The sequence below is a fragment of the Athene cunicularia genome (assembly GCF_003259725.1).
Source record: "Athene cunicularia isolate RWA chromosome 1 unlocalized genomic scaffold, athCun1 chr1_part2, whole genome shotgun sequence".
Lineage (NCBI taxonomy): Eukaryota > Metazoa > Chordata > Aves > Strigiformes > Strigidae > Athene > Athene cunicularia.
Genome location: NW_020799092.1, coordinates 67,322,834 through 67,344,462, shown reverse-complemented (window position 1 = coordinate 67,344,462; position 21,629 = coordinate 67,322,834). Strand labels below are relative to the sequence as shown.

Here is a 21,629-nt window from a genome sequence, read left to right as displayed (position 1 = left end):
GAGAGAGGGGAGAGAGGGGAGAGAGGGGAGAGAGGGGAGAGAGGGGAGAGAGGGAGATCTGCTCGAGGTATGCCAGCAAGAGCAGGAAAATTCAAAGCTCTTTGGCTCCCTCAGCTGACATAATTCTCAGTTATTTGAGTAAAAGGTCTGGAGAATACCTGCAAACTTTATAACCAAATAGTTTGAAAGCCACTGAACAACATTTAGAAAAAAATACTTCCAGATATATCAAAGGAGATGTCAACCTTTTAAATTCTCTCTCTCTCTCTCTCTCCACGAGTCTATATAGAGATACATATTTTCCAGGAGAAAAAAACCTCTTGTTTCCAGAGGGAAAGTATTCATAATCATGTTCCTGAATTATTTAATAATCCATTTTTCATGGGTTAGCTTTGCATTATCAGCTATTCTTTGTGCCACTGCCTCCTCTCCTGCTGCAGAGCCCCTGAGCCCAGCTGGAGTGTGGAATGCACCCAACGAGTGGCCATTCAAGTCTGCACACACCACAGGCTACTTACTGCATTACATTTGCACCATTACAGCTCTGGTATTTTGCTGCTGTTATCAACATGTCTTGTCCTAGTCGCTTTTGAAACCCACAGTAGTGCCAACAAAGAGACAGCTTCTGAGCAATCCAGCCCAGGGTTTTAAAGAAAGAAGCTGTACTAAAACATTTTATAACTTGGAGTTGCAAATGGTCAATCCAAAGATCATCACAGATCTTCCCTCCTCTCCCTCCCTCCATCTCTTCCTTCCCCCTAAAATACCAGGTAGGGACTGCCCTTGTTGGAGTCAGTGTTAATGACGCACCATCCCAGACTGATGGAAAACATCTCCTCGCAGATTCTGCACGGGATCACACTGGCTGGCATGGCCATTGCAAAAGCAACTGCCCCGCACAACTATCTCATAGACAGCGTAGTAGTATTTCTCGAGGGGGTCACTGTGCCTTCTTCCAAGCAGAGCATCCCCAAGGGTGTGGAGTTTAGTAAAATTGATCCTTAGGTTTGTCAATGTAATGAGCTCTGGAAGCAAAGAAGAGAAATCAAGAGTCCAAGTTCACTCCAAAATGAACAGTATGGAATCTTCAGCTTGGATCAGTCATTCAAGAATTCCACCATACTACAGAAATACTGAAAATGATCTGATAGTGAGACCAGTAACCCGTACAGTGCCAGGGCATGGACTTGTTCCTGGCACACAGCTGTGTAAGTGTTAGCACCCTTGTTGGTATGACTCCGGTTGGGGCCAACCTGTATTTTCCCACCCACTGCCTTCATGGGTTCATGTACACCTCTGGGACTGCTTCCAAAAAGCAGGGTGGATTGGGCCACCTGACCCCAGAAGGAAAGACAGTTTAACGCATGGATGAGCTCTGCAGAGCTGTGACGTTTGCCCTCAGGGCTAGGTAACAAGACTGGACCATTTTATTTATGACTACAGATGTCTCCCTAAGATCTTCAGGTACCTAATTTTCAACATCGTTGACTTACACCAGCTGAGATGTTGACCCTTTCAGTGTACAAAACAAGCAACACCAGCAAAGTATCTCTGGAGAAAACCTGTACTGCCCTTACCTTGGATATACGGCACATACGGATTTTCTATTTCAAAGCTGGGATCCAAAGCTTTTAAAACAACCTGCAAAACAAATGAATACAGCTCTATAGATCACTGAAGCTATTCTTCTTGGATATAGATCATCACCTGAGACCCATTAGTTACTAATGCCACTTTACTGATCCCAAAGAAGAAAAGATCACGGTTGTGGCCCTGATTCAGCAAATGCTCTCACCCTTTCAAGTTGGCCTTGGCTGAGCAAAGCAAAAGACCTTTTTGTGGATCGATGTGTCAGGAGGAAGGAAAATCAATGCCCTAGAGTGATGTAGATATGGGAGCACCCACCAAAGGGATCAAAGGACAGGCCTTGCCTCTAGAGGTAGAGGCTGATGCTGAGTCAAGATGTCTTATGAGGGGGATTTCCATGTGAATTTGGAAACCAAGAAAGAGCAGTAGAAGGTTTTGTTTTGTTTTATGAATTCATTTGGGTGTGAAACTGAGGGTAAAATACAGTGTTTGTCTTTCCCTCTTACTTCAGCAAAGTGAATAGCACTTCATGTGTCAGAACCTGTGTAAGTGATCTTGTCTGGATCTGATGGATACAGACAAGAGACCTTCAGCTCCAGAAAAATATCCACATATGATCTGAACGCATACACAGACAGACACTTGGCAATACCTCGCCTTCAGTGCTGGGCTCAATGTCCGAATATCTTGAATCACAAATGATGTCTCCCACACTTTTTGCTGGACCAGAAGAGATGTTGGGAAAAGAAGCTGCACAGTCCTGTGCAAAATATCTAAATGCTTTCCAGGTCTGACCAAAGTCGGTGGAGCGCTCAACCAGCATCGCTGCAGGCCGAAATGTCTGCAAGAAACATTATTCCAAGAAGTCCTTAACCAGACATTGATAAGACATCTCAGAGGCTGTTGTATTGACATTCCTGTTTGGGGGATGCCAACAGTGGCCAGTTAAAATTCTGTGTTTGGAAGCTTGTAGGCTTACTACAGGGCTACCATGCTGGTTTCATGATTCTCTGAAAAAAATGGATTCTTCATTCGAATCATCCTCTGGAAAAAGAGAAGGGTAACGTTTCATATAGGTACCAGATTACTTTCTAAGTAAGGAAGTTTACCATAACAACGTAGGAATTTTCTAGAAAAAAACCAAACCTGTCAGCATTCAGATCATAATGCAGATGCCTGAGAAGGCTAACTACATTTGAGAGAGCAACTGCAATTCAGAGATGCGCTAAATTTTTAGGGCTTAATTTTGCAATTTTTTTTCCCAGCTTTAATTCTCAGATTTATAGAAAATAGGACCAGAAGGCACATGAATAGGAAGCTATTCAGTCTATCCTCCTCCCCTAAGGCAGGATCAGCTAGAACTTAACCATACTTGACAGGTGTTTATCTAACCTGTTCTTACAAACCTCTAAAGATGGAGCTTTCACTGCCTCTCTAAGCAATTTATTCTTGTCATTAAGTAATCAGTGTATAACATTACATAAAAGCTCTGGCAAAAGATGTACCTTAAAAGTCAGGATAAGATGGCTGAACTGGAACAAAGTTTCTAGGTCCAATCTAATGCTGACATGGTCAATGCCTGAAAAGAGAATGAAAATGAAGAGCACAACGCACACATTGGAGAAGTTGCGAGACATTTTTCCCATGGGAAATTTAAAGATGCCTTTTCCAGCACAGCAGCTAGGGTCTTTAGGGCATCCCCTGTGCACAAACCCAGAGAGTGGCTGGATGACTTTCTCAGGACTAAGGTGATGTGCTGCCTTTCCAGCACTGGCACTGACAATGCTGCATGTCATTGAGACTGCAGGAGATGGATAAAGGTCCTCTTCAGATCATTCAGACTGTACGTGACGGTGATGGTAAGATTCTGGGTTTATGTCTTCCTGTATCCAGTCAGATTTTTTAAAATCCATCCAATTTGTTTGCTTATTTCTACGAAAAAAATGAAACTCAGTAAAAATATAGGTTTTTCTTCATGCTAAACAGTTCTGTTAAATTTGTCATGAGCAGAGCTATTGCACCAGACACCTTTCAAATTTGCAACAAGTATGCAAAAAAATCCCACAATTCACACATTCTCTGTAGAGAGTTGCAGGATCTCAGCTGATATCACCACTGTTCACAACAGCATGCAGCATCCCAGGGCTTCTGCTGACCAGGCTGTGCATGAGACCTCACTCCAGAAGAAAGATGTGGAGAGCAAAAGATCCTCTCACAGCTGGCCCACAGCTTTATTGGCAGTGGTGTCCAAAAACTGGTGACAGTTCCTTGCTAAACCAAATGAAAAAGCAAGGCTTATGAATATTTAGTTGGATAACCAAAATTGGGGTAGCATATTATCTTAATTTTTCTATGCCTTAATTTCCAACCAGTCAAATATTTTTTTACATATTCACTGTATCAAATAAGAGAGTAAATGTTATTCCTCCTAGCATGCCTTCACAGAGAAGCTGTAAGGATATTAACTTCATCAGTGACACAGACAGTAGGATCAAGAGCATCCTCTGCAAGTTTGTGGAAGACACCTAGCTGAGTGGTGTGGTTGACATGCCTGAGGGACCTGGACAAGCTCAAGAAGTGGGCTCATGTGAACAAGGCCAAGTGCAAGGTCCTGCACATGGGTCAGGGCAACCCCCAGTATCAATAAAGGCTGGGGGATGAATGGATTTAGAGCAGCCCTGCAGAGAAGGGCTTGGGGGTACTGGTGGATGAAAAGCTGGACAGGAGCCAGCAATGTGCACTCATAGCCCAGAAAGCCAATGATATCCTGGGCTGCATCAAAAGAAGCGTGGCCAGCAGGTCAAGGGAGATGATTCTTCCCCTCTACTCTGCTCTGGTGAGACCCCACCTGTAGTGCTGTGTCCAGGTCTGGGGCCCCCAGTACAGGAAAGATGTGGACATATTGGAGCAGGTCCAGAGGAGGCCACAAAAACGATCAGTGGACTGGAACACCTCTCTTATGAGGACAGGCTGAGAGAGTTGGGGTTGTTCTGCTGGGAGAAGAGAAGGCTCCAGGGAGACCTTATTGTGCCCTTTCAATACTTAAAGGGGGAGTATAAGATGGGAACAAATTTTTTAGCAGGGCTTGTTGCAATAGGACAATGGTAATGGTTTTAAACCAAAAGAGAGTAGATTAAGACTAGATATAAGGAAGAAATTTTTTACAATGAGTGTGGTAAAACACTGGAACAGGTTGTCCAGAGAGGTGGCAGGGGCCCCACCACGGGAAGCATTCAAGGTCAGTCTGGATGGGGCTGTGAGCAACCTGATCTAGTTGAAGATGTCCCGGCTCATTGCAGTGGAGTTGGACTAAATGGCCTTTTAAAGCTCCCTTCCAGCCCAATCTATCCTATGATTCTGACATCAGTGCAGATCTACTACAGAGAAGCTTGTGACAGAATTAACATTTGGCAATAATGGTGCTTTATTTAATTATTTCCTAAATTATTATTGCTTTACACTGCAAGCACTATTGTTTTTAAAATGGATTTGTGTTTTATACACTCTGTCATTAGGCATCTGTAGGCAAATGTACCTTTTGCCACAAATCCCTGAAAGGCAGACACCCTGTGAAAAATACATGGCCACCGTGTATAACACAGCACTGCTGCAGGTCCTCTGGCCAGCTCTTGGAGATACTGTGCTTAAAATTTGTCTGTAGAAAAATTGAAGTTCTGAAATCCTATATTGCTACACAGAAATAAGTTTAAATCACTCAGTTATACCAAATCAAAGAACAGATGCAGTTTTGTTTCATCTCTTCAAGAAGGCAATGTGGTAAATGCCAATTACATCAAAAAATCTTACAGTAACAGTTTGAAGTAATATTTTCTCAAAGAAACTTACCATTTTCTGACTGCCACCACTTCTTTTTCCTATCAGGTTCAAAACTTGTGATAACATTTTCAACCATGTGACTGTTGTGCTGCGTATAGGGATTATATGGGTATCTAGAATCACAGAGAAAGCACTTCTGTTCAGCCTAGAAAACAAAATGAGCAGAATAAAAGAAGAATTGGGTTTCTTCTTTAAAGATCTGGTGGATATAGACATATATATGTCATTGCATGATCGGAATCTGTCATGTTGCTTTGTATGCCTGTGCTTTTAATCACGCAGGCTTTCACATATGAGAAAATCATATATAAGAAAATAATTATATGCACAAAGCATGCATATTGTAGATGTTGGCCTTGGTTTGCCCCAGGTACTCTATAAAAATACACTTTTTCATTTGCGGAGAAGGGATCTCAGTGAGAGCAAAGAAATAAGTTTGTCAAGGTGCTGATCCTGGATTTAGCTGCCAGAGAGTTTGTTTTGCAAGAGTTTCTCAGGAGAAATTTATTTTTTAAAAGTTGGGCTTGTATTCATGTCTCATAAAGGCTGTAGAAACTTTCAGCCAGAGATGGCCGTGAGCAAGCAGAGGGGATACAAGGGAGTACTGGATCTTTCAAGATCTGAAAAAGCCTTGAAGAGGAACATTCACTACCTCATTTATACTTTTTTTCTTTCTCTCTTTTGCACATTTTCTGTCGGTTTAGAGACCCAGCCAGGAGCAGCAGACATGCTGCTGTGCAAATAGAAGGCAAGGCTGGATCCAAGCACAATGTAAGCAGGTGGTCTGGGCTTGACATCACCACCCGGAGCACTGTCAGTGCCTTTCATAGACATAGGGAAACTGGAAAAGTTTAAAAACTACACAAAGAAGGAAAATCAGGATGTCAATGGGATCTTGTCAAAAGGATCTTGTCAGAAGGATCTTGTTTGAAAATGTAACAAGCAGGAGACAAAGGTGGCAATAATTAGCCAATATCTCAATGCTGAATGAGAGGCTTTTTTCTGCAAAAGGGCTTTGAAAGCGATGGCAAGGAGCTCCTATTTAAGGCGATAGGAGGATTGAGTGGGAGATGTAAGGAGAGGTGACAAGGTTAACATGCGGGGCTGGGAGGTGACCCGTGCTGAGCCATGTGGACAAGCCCAAGCAGGATGCGATGGCAGCTGGCAGCCGTGGGCAGGGGCAGGCGGACTCCACGAGATTTGGGCAGAACCAAAGTGATGGCCAAGTTGCGTGCCTGGCTGCAGGGATGCTGGCAGGGAGAAGAGGGGATGATGACACAACATCCCAGGGGAGCAGAAGGAGAAGGCACAGATTCAGTGCCCTTGGCTGGGAGGCTGGCAGGGATGCTGCTGAAAACCAAAAGTGAAAGTCAGTGGCAGGAGCTGGGCTGGAAACAACCCAGAAGGGAGATGCACCACCCCGGCACACACAGGATCTACAGAGAAGTATTGGGAGCGGATTGCACATTTTTATATTTGAAATCACCTGGGAATTATTCACATTTAAATAAACGGAGAGAGATAGATTTACAGGTATAGTATAAATCATGTTTTAAACATTACAACAAATATATACTATATTCAGTCACTCTTTTCTACACTTGAAAAGTGTATGAATGTATAATTTAGAAGACAAGACAAATACTAAAAATACTCTGTTGTCTCATTTCACAAAGCTCTGGTAAGGAGAGCTCAGGTTATCAAAGTTTTTGGCAGGACTGTGCACACCCACTCTCCGGTTTATATGGACACAGACAATATGATACTCAGCCAATTTATGTTTAAGGTTGCTCCATAAAAATATTTTTGTGCCCCAAAGGACAAGCACGTGCATGTCCACATAAGGCAAGTCTGGCAGATCCCATTTGCCTCTGAAGTGTGTAGCTTTATACTCTCCTCAATACTGAGTCCTTTTTCTTTTCCTTTCAAAACATGCATAAGTATTAAATCCAATCATAGGGCTAGAAAGCGCTTAACCTACATTTAGAAACAATAAGGCACATTAAAGACTGACAATTATTTGCAGTGCTTCTTTTCAAACACAAAACAGTTGAACTCTAATTTTTTTTTTCAATATGAATTTTCAATAAGACATCCCAACTGAGACCTGATTCTTGGCAGCTTGCCATGTTGACTAACATGCACTTTCACAAGTACGGTTTGCTCTCATGATGACTGCTTGACACAGGTCATCAGGAGGGGAACTGGGGGAGGAGGAACTTTACTTTGCAGGATGCAAGATGTATAGCTTCCTGGCCTGCCTCCAGCAAAGCATTCAAAATGTGCTGGTGAGAAAGAGAACTGAGTTGAGTAGGTCTCTGATACACTATAGGTGACATGCACATTTAAGGCTAGCTGGTAGAGCAGAACACATTGCCAGAGCATAAGCCTCTATCTCTTGAGCTCTTGCAAAGCAGCAGAATTTGTAGTTCTCACCCTCTTTAGTAGACATTCACCAGGGGTCAAGATATGTTGAAGCAGCATTAAATCACGGGGATTATTGTGGAACAGCTGTTCCTTTTCATGAGTCTGTATTTACATAATTCAAAGGATAAGTACGGGCCAGTGAAAATATGAATTTTTTTATTGCTCTTTGATCTCCTCTTAAAAAGTAAAAATAAAAGGCAATCATCCGGCTAAGGGCCAGAAAGATGATGTCTCTGAGATGGCTCTTTGTGCCTGTCTAAGAAGCAGTGCCAAGACTCAGGCCATTTCAGAAAAGGAAAGAGGTATTCACATTTTGCAGAAAACCATGGTTGCAATATGTAACTTGGAAATATGCTTGGTGCCATCTCAGTATGGCAGAGCTTCACCCTGCAAATGTGTCTTGCCATTTTGACAGAAGGTCATAAACTGTAATTATTTTCAATTGCTGATAAATTAAGCTGTATTTTATTAACTTCCTCTTCAGCCTAAACTGGTATTTAGTAAAAATATTTCTATTTGCAACAATTTATTAGCTCAATGGGGCCAAGTCCTCCAGGGTGTGCAACAGGGGAATTCTTGTTTCTGCTTGGTGTGGCTTGCACAAGGCCACCACTCCCCCACAGCCCCCATCACTGTGGCCAGGGAGAGAGAGGGATCCCTCTGATCACCCACATTTTGGATCTGCCTACCCACCGACATGGCCAAAGACTGGACTACACCATTAGTTTTTCCTCTGTCGGAGATGGCTTTCTGCTTTTATCAATGTTGGTCTTATTTCAGACCAAAAGACATGAGACAACATGGTGTGAACCTCTGAACAGGCTGCCTCAGGTCTCAACACTGTATGGGACATGTGCTCCAGTGAAGGTCCATCAAGGTAGTGCCTATAGCTGGCAGGACTGCACTCCCCCTGCACTCACGCACATGCAAAATGTGGTCTTCAGCTCTGAAGCATGAGTGGGAAAAGGTCTCACAGAAGACTCACATGAGTGGGAAAAGCTCCTTCAGAAATCCCTGTGTTCATTTGCATCTCATGGATGTTTCTCGCTCTTGAGAAGCTATACGTTACTGTGGAGCCAGTTTGCTGCCCAAACCTCCATATATGCTGCAATAAGGCATAGCCTTCCACCAGACTTATGTCACGCTGTCTGATGATTATTCAGACAACTCCAACATAAACATCATAGTCTGGGCAAATTCCTTTTACAGATGAGAATATTGTTAGTAAGCAGAGTTCAGTCTATTAAAAAAGAAAGAACAAACCAACCTCTAGGTAGCCTATAATGCAGTACTTTTGAGGGCTGTTCATTCCACATGTTGACGAGGCTGTTAATTGCTTGCTGCGACCCAGGAGGAGGTCCCCAACAGCTGGGTGGCAGGACCCAGCATCACAATCATCCTGTGCACTCTGAAGTCTTATCAGCACTGAGCGCAAAAGGAGACCAAAGAGAGATTAAATTGTTTTGTATACCCAGCAGTATTCTCCAGACAAAATCAGTTAAATCCCAATATCAGCAGAAAACTAAATTATCCTTTGCCTGTACTCCTTTTGTCCTTAATAATATAATTTGGTAGAATATGGAAGATCTTTGGTAATGAACACACCTGCTGCAAAATCGTCATTAAAAATATAGCTAGTATATTGCAAATCTCTGCCAAAACTTAAATTCTGAGCATGTTATTGTGCAGTAAACACGTCAATCTGCTATGAGCAATAATTTATTATACTTCCTAACCTGGCATACCCATAGCCAGCACTCTTGCAGGAGAATCACAGTCATTTTAATTGACTGTGAGCAGAGGCTAATTTGGATTAATTCTGCCAAGTTCTGTTTATTTCTAAGTGATAATGGTGGAACTGAGACCAGGATTGATGTCAGGGGGTCCCTCAGATTTTCTAATGATTTGCAGTGAACACCCTGGTGTGGTCCCAGAACACTCAATTCAGATTCCATGGAAGGGTCATTAATAATTAAACAGAATAGTTTAATCTTTTTGTTTACTTTGTCTGAAACAACTTTAAATATTTTCCCCGTTATGTTAAGACTTCCCTTACAGGGCTTGTCCTTTTAAACAAGTTCTGTCCTGAAACCCTGAACAGGAATGGGTACCTTGGAGGCTTTATCCGTTCATCTTTACTTGGCTCAACTTGTAATAAAAAGTGCAGTTAAAAAAACCCCAATTGATACATGAAGATCCCACAGAACACTAGAAACAGTAATGCAATTACAACAGTAAAAATACAGTATTTTACAGACAGATTTCAGTCTATGGCTCAGGCTATACTTCGGATGATGAGTGACGCTTGACTCTTTAGGTATAAAGCAACAGCTAAGTTTGGTTAGCTTGTTCTTCTTTACTTATTCAGATCCATGCTCATTATTCATTAGCAGATATTGACTGGCCCTTCAGGACATGATTCAAACTCAGTTACAACACATATCTTTTCTTTGTATTTAAAGGTTTCATATCACTCCTAGCTCCTAGGCAAGAGTGGGGAAGAAGGACTTAGTGTCACATGTGTTTTAATAGCGTACTTAAAAGAAGCACTTTAACAAAATCTTGGAGAGATATGTAAATCACATGATAATATTTCAAAACTGGCCTGAGTAACTGTAACATCTGTACTTACTGAGGTGTAGCAGGATGGCCAGCCCCAGCCTCATGCCTCCCTGTGAAACTCAAATCAGTATCGCTGCAAGAGACGAACTGGTGGGTCACTCCGTGCTCTGCCTCAACAAAGGCACCCCTTGCGTGTAGGCTTACCCAGAGCCAGCCTTTAGTAAAGTGACAGAACCATAATAAAAATACAAAGATTTAAAAGAAAACCATGGCTTTGATTTTGTTCTAGCAAAAATTTCTCATGACCAAAATTTCGGCACTGAAACTGGGATAAAAGCATAGGGATGACTCACAAGAGCTTTTGAAGAAGACTATGAAAACATATTCACACTTAGTGTAAAACAAAATCAGAATGCTATCAGCAAAAATATTGTAGTATTCAAATACAAGCTATTTAATCCTAACTAGATTCAGCAGGGCTGTTTGCAGAGAACTAACTCCTTCTCTGATGGTTCTTGTTTCTTTTCATTTACCTAAAACAAAGACTGAAGTCCTAATGAAGATGCCACTGAGAAATGTCTGATGTCAGGTGTTTTAAATTTTGTCAGAGACAAAATTATAACTGCATCTTAAAGTGTGGTGAAGAAAACCAGGTAATGTCAGTATGAACACAAAAGACTCATACAGGGGGGAATCTCAGTGTGAACCCAAGGGACGTTCATTGTGGCATTTATTTCACATCCTTCCTCTTCCTACTCGCCTGGAGGAAAGTAAGACTTGCCAACACAAAACCTCTGTTGGAAAAACAGAAGGCAGACAGGAGTATAAAAGACAACCCAGCATCCTGTCACCAAGTAGAGCTCCCCATCTTTGTGCCTTCCACCTCTTTCTCCACCTGTAGGCACCAGCAGGGCCAGTGGGCCCTGATGCAGCTCCAGCTGCTGGGGCATCCCTATGTGAGCATGCCCAAAGTGCTGCTTCCCGGCTCCATTCCTGCTCCTCACCTTCATACAGTCGTTGCTGTGCTGAATGAGCTAAAATGAAATACCCTCCTCAGAGTAGGGGAAACATAAGCAAACACATTCAAAGTATTTCAGATATTACAGGCTCCATGTAGGCTTGGTTCATGTGGCTCTATACAGCGCATGACACAACAGCCATATGTAGATGGCTATTTCAGCAACCACATGTAGGGAAAGGTATCAGGGGTCACCAGCCTTTCATGCTGCTTCAGCTCCTCTCCCCTGCCACGAGTGCAGAGAACCCAGCGCGTGATGGTGAGACGATGCTGGTGAGCATTGGTGCAGCTGCGCCCGGCTCCCCAGCTACAGACAGAGCGAGCAGCGGAGCTGGTCGCCAAGGCAAAACCGAGCAAACATTTTCCTGCTGTGTTGGACTTTAAATTTTATACTCTGTCAGAATAATAGACAGACTCAGAGATTACTTAAACTGTGACCACTGCAACAGCACTGTAGTGAAATATCCACGGTAAGAGCAATCTTGGTGGGTACGCACCCTAGTCCCTACCCTGCCTAACACCGTGACACTCAGTACCAATGATACACTTTAAACATGACTACCTTTAACAGAGAAACAATGACCAGCAAAACCTCAACATACTTTAGTTCCATACTTAGCAGGAAAATTAAATACTGAAGAGGTCTTACCTGGGTTTCAGGCAGCCAAGTGTTTCAGCTGGAAATGAGCACAACCGACTGAGGGAAGCAAGCAAAGGCATACCTGTGTGCTTCAGCTGGAGAAGACAGCGTGTCCCCTGAGGCACCGAGGTGTAGGTGAGAATAAGACCCAGCCTGCAACCTGCCAAAGGCTTGATTTGTGAACTCTTTCTGCTGGAGCTTCTGGCATCAGCAAATATGTGCAGTGAAAGAAAACTGTGAGAGGTTAAGTTCACAGCAGAAAAAGTTCAGGCAACTGAGAAGAGAAGGCTGGGATTCTTAAAATGCTGGCAAACAACTATTTAAATGTTGTTTAAACAACTGTTCAGTTGGTCTGCTTTGCAACCAAACATCAAAATCTTTACAGCTACTTAACATCAGAAGTCTAGTGGCACTGGTTTATCTGAACATGGTCTAGAAAGGACGACTCCTCACAGTAGGGGTGCAAACAGTCTGGAAGGGCTAATTTGGGGTTTTGAGGTGACATACCTACCTGAAAGCTGTGATTGCACCTGTGCGGATGTATCGAGCCAGTTTCAAACTAGCTCAAACTCTTGATCGCTGCAGTGAGCACGTTTTTTCAATTTAAAGCTAAAGTCAATGTGATAACTTGAGTCACCCCTTTCGATTTCAGCACAAGCTTTGCCTGTAACTGCCCACAGCAGCAAGAACAGGACAGGGTGGTGTGTGGGGTACAGTGCAGTCACGGGAAACGTGGTGATGAACCAGCTCCAAAATGGCATTCACCAGTTCATGCACAGAAGTGGCTGTTGGTTTTTGGTGTATTTGTTGAAACCCGTGACACTTTGATTCCAGTTTTCAAAATGGCAGGTTGTCTTGGGTACACATTTTCAGTTGAGCTATATTTATTACCAGTTCTCCTCTGACTGCTTGTAAGGCTTAATTCATGATTGTCTGTAAAGTATCATCACATCCTCAGATAGAAGATTTTCTATATGTGCAAAATACGTTTTATAATCTAATCATCACTTTTGATATTCTGTTCTTTCAGAAAGAGAAAAGATACATGTTCTTTAATCCCATTGCAATGCTTAGTGATAAGTGTCCTCTGTCATTACTACGATTGTTCACTCTAGCAGAAATAATTCACATATATTTTTTTAAATTATTTTCCTCAAGTGCATGTGGAAATCTCTTGTAGGAGACTTTTTTCAGGCTAATTTAATCTGCATTTGGTTTGTATTCATGCATGATTAATTATTGTACAGATGGTTTATATTTAGTGGGTTTCAATATTAAGAAATAAAAGACTAAATGATATATTAAGATCTTAATTTTACTTTTTATGTGTAAGCAGTATATCAAGTGCTCTCTGAAAGAGTGACATATAACTGAAGGAAGTATTATTATTATTATGCTACTAAATTATAGAATGGTTGACATTTTATTAGCATATTTTGTAGGGAATTCAGATTTTGTTACAGAGAAGTTATGTGAGAAGTAAATACCAAGGAAGATTTATTTGCGGAATATAGCCAGTCCTGTGTTTTGATTTATGTAGGACCCCAAGCAATAAGGAGGTTTAAAACTGCTTGAGGCAGGGATTAAGAAACTTCTTCCTTGCCTCTTTAATCTCTCCACTGGTAAGGGATCTGGATTTATAATGCATCACTCATCCCATGCTGGCTGGAGGGTAGATAGCAGTGGTGCGTGATTTTTCAAGTCATCACAGGTCCTACAGTTGTCATTTCTTAGGCCCAAGGCATATCCATAATACACACAAAGGACAGGAATTGCTAGCACTTCAGCACATATTCCCTTCACAGACACCAACCAGCAGTGAGGGAAGAGGGCAGGAGTAGAGGCACCAGCCACGCTTCAGAGCCTGGCCCTGGGATGCCAGCTGACAGGCAGCTGGCATCAGCCTGTACAGGTATGCATTCTCCTCTGATGGACATTCTGAATAAAAATGTCACTTTGAGTATATGGATTTTTTCTCTTGTAATGAAAAGGTGAAAAACATCAGGAAAAGAAATATTCTGTTTTTCTTTATAGTTTCAATAAGAAATAAAATTATTTGAGCCTGGGATTATTCCTGCCATGTGAAAAGTATTTAACTTAAACAAATCACCTGGGCTTCCTTTAGTGTCAAAGAAGAAAGCCAGGGATCCCTACAGGGTCCATCCTACAACCTTCTTTAGATACTTACCTTAAAGGGTTAAATCCCCCTTTGGAAATATCCACTGCTTTCCTTTAGTTAAGGGCAGCCCAGTTCCCTAGCTTAGGACTGATGCCTGTATTTTAAGCAACTAAAGTGTACTGAGATGAATCCATCCATATAGAACCAGTCAAAATCTTAAATGAAATCTAATGGTCCAAAAAGCAAAACCATCTCGCCACATTCCTCTCTCTCCTCTTTTGTTTCTGCTCTCCTTTCTTTGAGTGTATGCTTAAAGCGCCATTTCTCAAATGCAAAGACTGTGCATTTTCTACACATTGGGAGAGTTGTAGCACTGAATAATAAAACCAGAATGAAGTATAAGCTTACAATAAAATAAGAGAAATTTTATTTGACAGATTTGATCAGGAGGGAGCTAAGGACAGCAGAAGAATACGCTGCAAAGCTCAGGGGCAGGGGAAGAGGGAGGCCACCCTTTCTCCCAGCCTCTTTGCCTCTGTGTCCCACCAGCTGGATGCTTCTCCATATCTTGCATCCTGGAGAAAACAGCTACTTTTAAAATTGTATTTAATAATTGTTTAAATAAGCTTTTCCACATTTCAAAAGGATGCAAATTCTATTTATAATTTATGAGAAGCTTCTTCACTTCCTAACAGTCACAGCACCCCATGGTACCCTTCACCTTTTGTGTGCACGTCAGATACTTGAAGTCTTTGTTTTTTTCACTATAAACATGAAATCTAGTTTCAACTTGAATGTTATCTCCCTGGCAGACACAGTGTTGCTGATGGTTGTAATCAACACTAAAGAGAAAAAAGACAGAGAGAATGATGAACTGTATTGTTTTAAAATACCAGTGTGATTTTCAAAGTGCTATTCAAAACATATAACATTCAAGATATAACATTTAATGTTATTTCCTAAGGTCCTGACACTTCAAAGCTGGCAGTGCAACTGGCAGCACATACCTTGTTGCAATCTCATGTTAATTTATTCAGAATCAGTGACTTCATGCAGTACAACTGGACAAGGCTGTTTCTAGGAACTTTCTCACACCAATAAACAGAAGTGCTTGAAATTTTTCACTTTTCATTGCTTATTGGCCTATTAATAAGAAACAATGGATTATGTGCATGAAAACACAGCAGAGGTGACTAATACGCATAAAGAAGAGTAATATGCTCAGTAGGAAGCAACAGAAGACACATATGAGGAAAAGGAAGCAAAAGAGCTTTTCCAACCTCCACAACATGTTAGAGCCTGGTCTGCAGGGCTGCCTCTGGACCCCTCTTCTTCCCCTCAACTGGACCTCCTGGATGAACCCCAAGCCTACTTCACCCTTTATTGAGCCTGGGGGTATCAACGAACCCCGTTACCAGTACCCAGCTCTGGCCACCATATCCTGATGCCATGGGACTACACCCATGGGTGACACACTGCACGGATCAGAGACATAGCAGTATTGATACCAGGGATGCGGAGAAAGGCTGAAGAGAGCTCCAGCAGTGGAGGGCAGTTAGACCAGCACAGCCATATGGTGAAGCTAACTCCTAGGTGCTCTGGATGCCCTCCCAAAGGGGCCTGTCCCCCTACTACAGACCCCGTGAATAGTCTTTCCCCCTTTGTGGCAGTAACCATGGTTCTTCGGGGCCTGAGATATGGCTTTGCTTTTTTTTTGTACATTGTGAGGATAGCTACAGTGAGCTTTTAGATAGATTTCTCTAGTGATGATTTATTATACCTGAAACTGCAAAAATCTTTGGAACTGTCATCCCCCTTATGAAGGCTGCTCTCCAGGTGGGAACGCAAAGCGAGGTCCAGCCTGGGGAGCTGCAAATAACTCTCCTTTTGTGTGGCCCACTCTTTCCCTCCTCTTTTCTTGAACACAGCAGTGTTTCCACAGCTGTTTCAAGAACCTCTATTGGCTCCACTATGGATTCTGAGACTGGAGAAGTGCTTCACCCTGGAGTATTTGCTCTTATGGGTTGTTGTCACCCACGACTGCCCGGGGTGTTCTGCTGTAACCCTGCTGACCTTCCACGGAGGAACTAAGGGGAAGTACACCAAGGAAAGCAGATTTACCCTCCCAAGCACATTCTCTGACTTCCTGGCTTTCTTTGGCCCCATGAAGCCCACATACAAGTTTCCTCCATGATTATGAGGAGAAAACTGCATTTTGAGGCTTTAACAAAAGTGCTACAGGCTATATACACAAACCGCACAACTGTAGAAATTAACCATGAACATTTTCTCTTCTAAAACTGGGTCTTCACTAAAAAGGGAGAGTTGTATTGGACTTGTAGGAGTTAAGAGAAGCTATATTTATATTAATGAATTTATCATGAACGATCTGAAGTCTCTGCAAATAAGATAACTGGAAAAGATTCTTAAAAGCTAATACTTGCTTTGCATGTCTCACTATTTTACTACATGGAAAGATTTGCTTCTCAGAGAACTGGTGCTCATTTCAAGCCATTCAAGGCAAGGTGCTTCACATTAGACACAAAAAATCACTATTTTTAAAGACAATTTGACTAAAGATTTTTTGCAAAGACATTTGTTTGATTACTTTCTTCAAGAAAACAAAATCTGCAAAGTACACACAACACAGGGGCCAAAGGGTAAGGTCCTTCCAACTCTGTCAACAAATTGACTCAGAAAGCAGACTCAGGCAGGACAAAGAACAGTTGTTGAATTAAATTTACCTATATGCTTTTAAAGAATCAATCATTCTTTCTTCTAAAATATCAAGACATATTGTGACAAACAATTAAAAGACCAGAGAAACCCCTTAGTAAACCAGAGATTAAAATTCTGTTACAGCTTTAAAGTACAATTTGTACAAGGACAATATACACAGAGCTCGGATGACGGCAACAGTTTTCCACATGACAGCCATTGCCCTACAACATAAAATAACAAAGCTTCTCAGTGGAAACCTTTTTCTACCAGAGTATCTGGTAATAGGGCATAACAGTGCTCTTATTCAGCTAATGGTCTCCATGCTGTTGCAAGTATTAAGAAAAAGATTGTCCTATTTTTATCTGCCCAAATTTGTGTTAATGTTCTGTTTTAAATCCCTATTATTAGATTCTTCATACTTAACAGTTTAAATTATCCCAAGTATTTTTCTCTAGGTTAAAGTAAAGTCTTCTGCAAAGGTTAAACTGATGTTGTTCAGAAATTACTCTGGGCTGAGAAAACCTCTCTGGCCCCTGAAAAACCTTTGCGGCCTACTGGTTTAGAAATGTTTTGTTACCAATGCAGAAACATTCCATACTGTAGTCTCTTTCGTACCTAAGGTGTATGTTTGAGGGGTTTTTGGGGGGAAATCAACAAAAATCAGAACCCAGGAGACCACAATTTAAAGAAGAAACAAAGAGAAAACAGTCGATACCACAAGTTCCCACAAAAACTTAGGAAACTGAGACCATTGGGAGGAGAACCTGACAGACAGAAGGATGACAGCTTCAGTTTGAGGGCAGAAAACAGTGGAGAGAAAAACATGTCCACTGAAGGAAAACGACGTGGCAGCAGCAGCAAGAGCAGCAGCAGAGTCACCAAAGCCCAGTGGTTAGAGCTCCCATGGGAGCCACTGGCTCTGGTCCTCTGCTTGGAAGCACAAAGTGAAACCAGCTCTTCCATTGTCCTGAGAAGTGTCCAAACTACTGGTCTCTGAAATGAAAGAAGTCTTCCCTCAGAGTTTCTCCTTATTTTTTACAAAAACTGCAAATTAAATATTATGTTTTAGATTGACCTGGAATAAAATAATTTTGGTTCATTTAGTTAATTTTGGTTAGTAAAAGTGAGATGGACTGAAAATCACTTTTCTTTCTCATATAATTGAAAAACAAAAACCACTAGAAATCTAGAAAAGTATGTTTAGACTGAAATGAATAAAGCTTCAGGAAGCTGCAAAAATAGAAAGGTCTGCATGGTGAAATAACTGTGAAATCTGATGTTTTCCACTGTAGTCACCAATACCTGTGATATGCATGGTGTCTGGCTGTGCACCACAACAGCACTCTCACATGGCCCCTCTCCTGTGGTCACCCACAAGGTCTGGGTTGCAGAAGATGAACCAGAGCTCAGTCACTTACACACATGCACAGCTACACACACCTTCTTTTGCCTAACTTGGCAACATAAACAGCTAAACTGACATTTTGGAGATTCTCAAATTCTTTTTCTGATTCTCTTTCAGTAACAAACAAAATTAATACAAAGGCTTCTGGAGAGTATTTAAATCTATCAACATATACATGTTAATTACCTAGAAGTATGACAGAATGATGGCTGGCTGACTATCAGATGCTTAATTTTATCTGTGTCTATTCTGTAACATCTGGAATCTGTACAAACACAAGAAGCATCACATGTAAGTCATGCATAAAATAAGTGAGGGGAATGACTAGATTTTGTCATGGACCCTAACACGGAACCAGCGTAACAGTAGCACGGCAATAACACTTGATGCTGGCAAGTTGGGAACTGGTGCATAGTTTTATATCATTTGCCCAGGATCAAGAATATATAACCTCTTCTTTATCTTCCTCTCAAGTAATTAATTGTACCAGATGGGAGAAAGTAGAAAATTAATGTCTCCATTCACTTTCCTGATCTTCCCTTGTCATATGTGTCGGAGAAGGGAGACGCGGACACCAGTTGGTCATCAGCAAGTCTCATTTATTAGTTGCTTATGATCACTTAAATAGCCGTGTTAATCAGCTCATACATATTGCAAAATTCTAGCTCATCATTGGTTAATTGCTGCTGTCCACGCGCTCAGGCTGCTTTTGTGATTGGAGAGAGTGTACTGATCATGTTCCATGTCGTAAGCCTTGCTAAGCAGTTTCGTTTCTTGTTAGTTTCGTTTCTTGTTAGTTTCTTCGCAGAGTCTGCAATTCTTCTAGTTGTAGCCTGTTCCTTATCCTGTAGATAAGAAGTCCTCGTGCTGCGGGGTCTACGTGCCGAAGTCTGAGTGCTCCTCTGGGCCTGAGGCCAGGTCGGCCTTGAGCGTCTCAAAGCCTGCATTGTACAAGTCCCAGACTTTGCCATGTCCCTGTTGTATTAAAAACTCCTCTACACATATGGAAGGGGAGTGTTGTCATTGCCAGGCAGGAGCAGCTGGGTAGACGGAAACCCAGCCAAGCACAGGAAATGCCAGCAACAAACCTGGAGAGAAGGAAATACCTCTTGCTTTCAAACGCTATTATTGAAGCAGTTGCTTTTTTGGCAGAAGGCAACAGGAAGCAATCTTTCCCTTACTGACCATCTGTGCAGAGCATATTTCAACAGCAACTGGTTTGCTTGCACACTGCCCATCCTTTCTCAACAGATAGTTTGTCACCATTACCCTGGGCTCCTGCAGTGGAGTCAAAGGAGTAGGTGTCTCTGAACATCGAGCCAGATGGTACTTCAGACTCTTTGCTATATCTTGAAGGGTAAGCAGCCTGCAACAGAGAACAGGGTGGAAAAGGAACAGAGCTTTGGGGAAGCCGGGGTCAATTTGAAGTTTTGAATTAAGACAGTGGGAGAGGGAAGAGAAGCAGCTGATTCAGGTACCCTGGCAAGGAAAAGAATATTTTGAGAAGGTCCACAGGTACTCATAAGGACACAGACTGGGACAAGGAAGATGTGGAGAGAGTTGGGCAGGAGATTACAGAGATGCTGGAAGTTGTAGCTGGAAGTTGTGGCTTAGTCAGATGGACGTGAAGGAAGCGCCATGTGCTAGGAGTTTGGGAAAAATGCATTGTCATGCAGGAACAGAGGCAGAAAAAACCCACAGCTACTGACAGACATGGGTGGCTACAGGGTCTCCATTCACTGCAGGGCAGGTCTGTGCAGAAATACAATACCTGTTTAAAGAGCTGGGATGTACTGGACCTACTGGACATGTTGAGGTGCTCACATAAGAGTATCCCGACCCCTCCAGATTGCCTTGCTTAAGTGTCCTGAAAATGAATTGAAACCCTCATGATTGCCAGATTATTCCTTGACTAGATAAAGCTTAATTAACAGTTGTCGTTCAGGTTCAGCTCTCACCAATCATATTCAAATTGTTACTGAAAGCAATAGACAAGGTAAAAAAAAAAACAACAAACAAACCAAAAACAAAACCACCAAAACATGGAGTTAATGTTCTTTATTATTAAAATCAAAACAAAAGTCTTATAAAGCAAAACTTTCCTAGCAATGTGCTAAGATTTTCTTACAACCTGTTTAACCGGGCAAAACATCAAAAGAATAATTTCAAGAAAACTCTAAAGATTTATTTCTTGTGGGGCCCAAACAATCAAATGTGCATACTTACCTACACAGATTTCACAGTGTTTGGAAAACCTTGTTCTGCTGATTAAGCATCAACTTATATGCATGCTACTAGTATATTTGTAACACTACAAGGGTCACAAGAACTTGAAAAATTCTGATAAAATATTAATATGTCAAACTTACTATGTTTTCGGATATCCTAGTATCAACATCAGCTCACATAAGGCTTATCCCGACCTCTCCTGAACCCTGAAATACTTTAGTGTCTCTTATGCAAAAAACAAATAGCAATGCTTTTTCCTCTATCAAAGGCAAATCATTCATATCCCTCCACTATGCCAGGTCACACCATTCTCAGCCACATAGCCCTGCAGAAGCCCAAATCCTTTCTACCATTCACGTTTTTAAGACTAGTGATACTTTTCAAACCTAAGCTTTATGCTGGGACACAGAAAACTTGCAGCAAAGGAGTGAAAATTTGTGACTATTTGTGAATACAACTTCAGAGAAATTCGGAGAAACACATTTATTAAGTCACGTGTTTTTTTCAGGAAAACTGTGTTCTAAAGAATGGAAAACAGAACATTAAAATCAAAGAAATACTGAAGGTCACTATGTACACTAGTGTGATTGTCTCCTGGTGCTCAGTGTTTAGACAATTCAAGAAGCCATCATGTGAAAGGATTAATGTTTTTATGTAACTTGATCAATTATCAAAATATTGCTGTTTTGTAATCATGATTCAATTACTAAAAATAGTCAAGTGGTGATAGACCAGAATTTATTACTAACCTGACATTTGTAATCTAGACAAGAATTCAGCTCAGTGATTGATGTTCCCTTCCTCCCCACACACACCACACAATCTATCAACAACACATAGCATATCTCTGCTGAATGGAAGACACAACTTTCAATCAGTTATCTGTCTACACCAAACAATTTAAATTCTTGGGAACAGGAAAAAACCCAACAAGATTACACGGTAACATTTTTAACTGCAGCTTTCACAGTACTTCACTCAAGTACAGTACTTATCCCAGATCCCCTGTGAGTGAAGTATGAGCCTCATGAAGCAGCTGTATAAATTGCATTTTAAATGTTAGCCAAGTCACAGAAATATTCAA

The 21,629-nt window shown here is 41.6% G+C and overlaps 1 protein-coding gene across 3 annotated transcripts in view; it reads right to left on the bottom strand.

Moving 5' to 3' along the window:
• The window catches only part of LAMB4 (laminin subunit beta 4), a 42,539-nt gene extending 31,705 nt beyond the window's left edge, over window positions 1–10,834 (bottom strand). For 2 of the 3 annotated variants that reach the window (XR_003400402.1, XM_026868346.1), the window contains exons 1-7: window positions 10,484–10,834; window positions 9,119–9,276; window positions 5,434–5,569; window positions 3,093–3,166; window positions 2,240–2,428; window positions 1,578–1,641; window positions 811–1,025 (exon numbers count right to left, since the gene is read on the bottom strand). Coding sequence is in view for 2 of the 3 variants with exons in the window: in XM_026868346.1 (XP_026724147.1) it covers window positions 811–1,025; window positions 1,578–1,641; window positions 2,240–2,428; window positions 3,093–3,166; window positions 5,434–5,569; window positions 9,119–9,276; window positions 10,484–10,517 (870 nt within the window). In the remaining variant the exon portion in view is untranslated. The remainder of the gene's footprint in view (window positions 1–810; window positions 1,026–1,577; window positions 1,642–2,239; window positions 2,429–3,092; window positions 3,167–5,433; window positions 5,570–9,118; window positions 9,277–10,483) is intronic. The other variant, XM_026868345.1, reaches the window with a different exon arrangement.
• Between the last annotated feature and the right edge of the window lie 10,795 nt (window positions 10,835–21,629).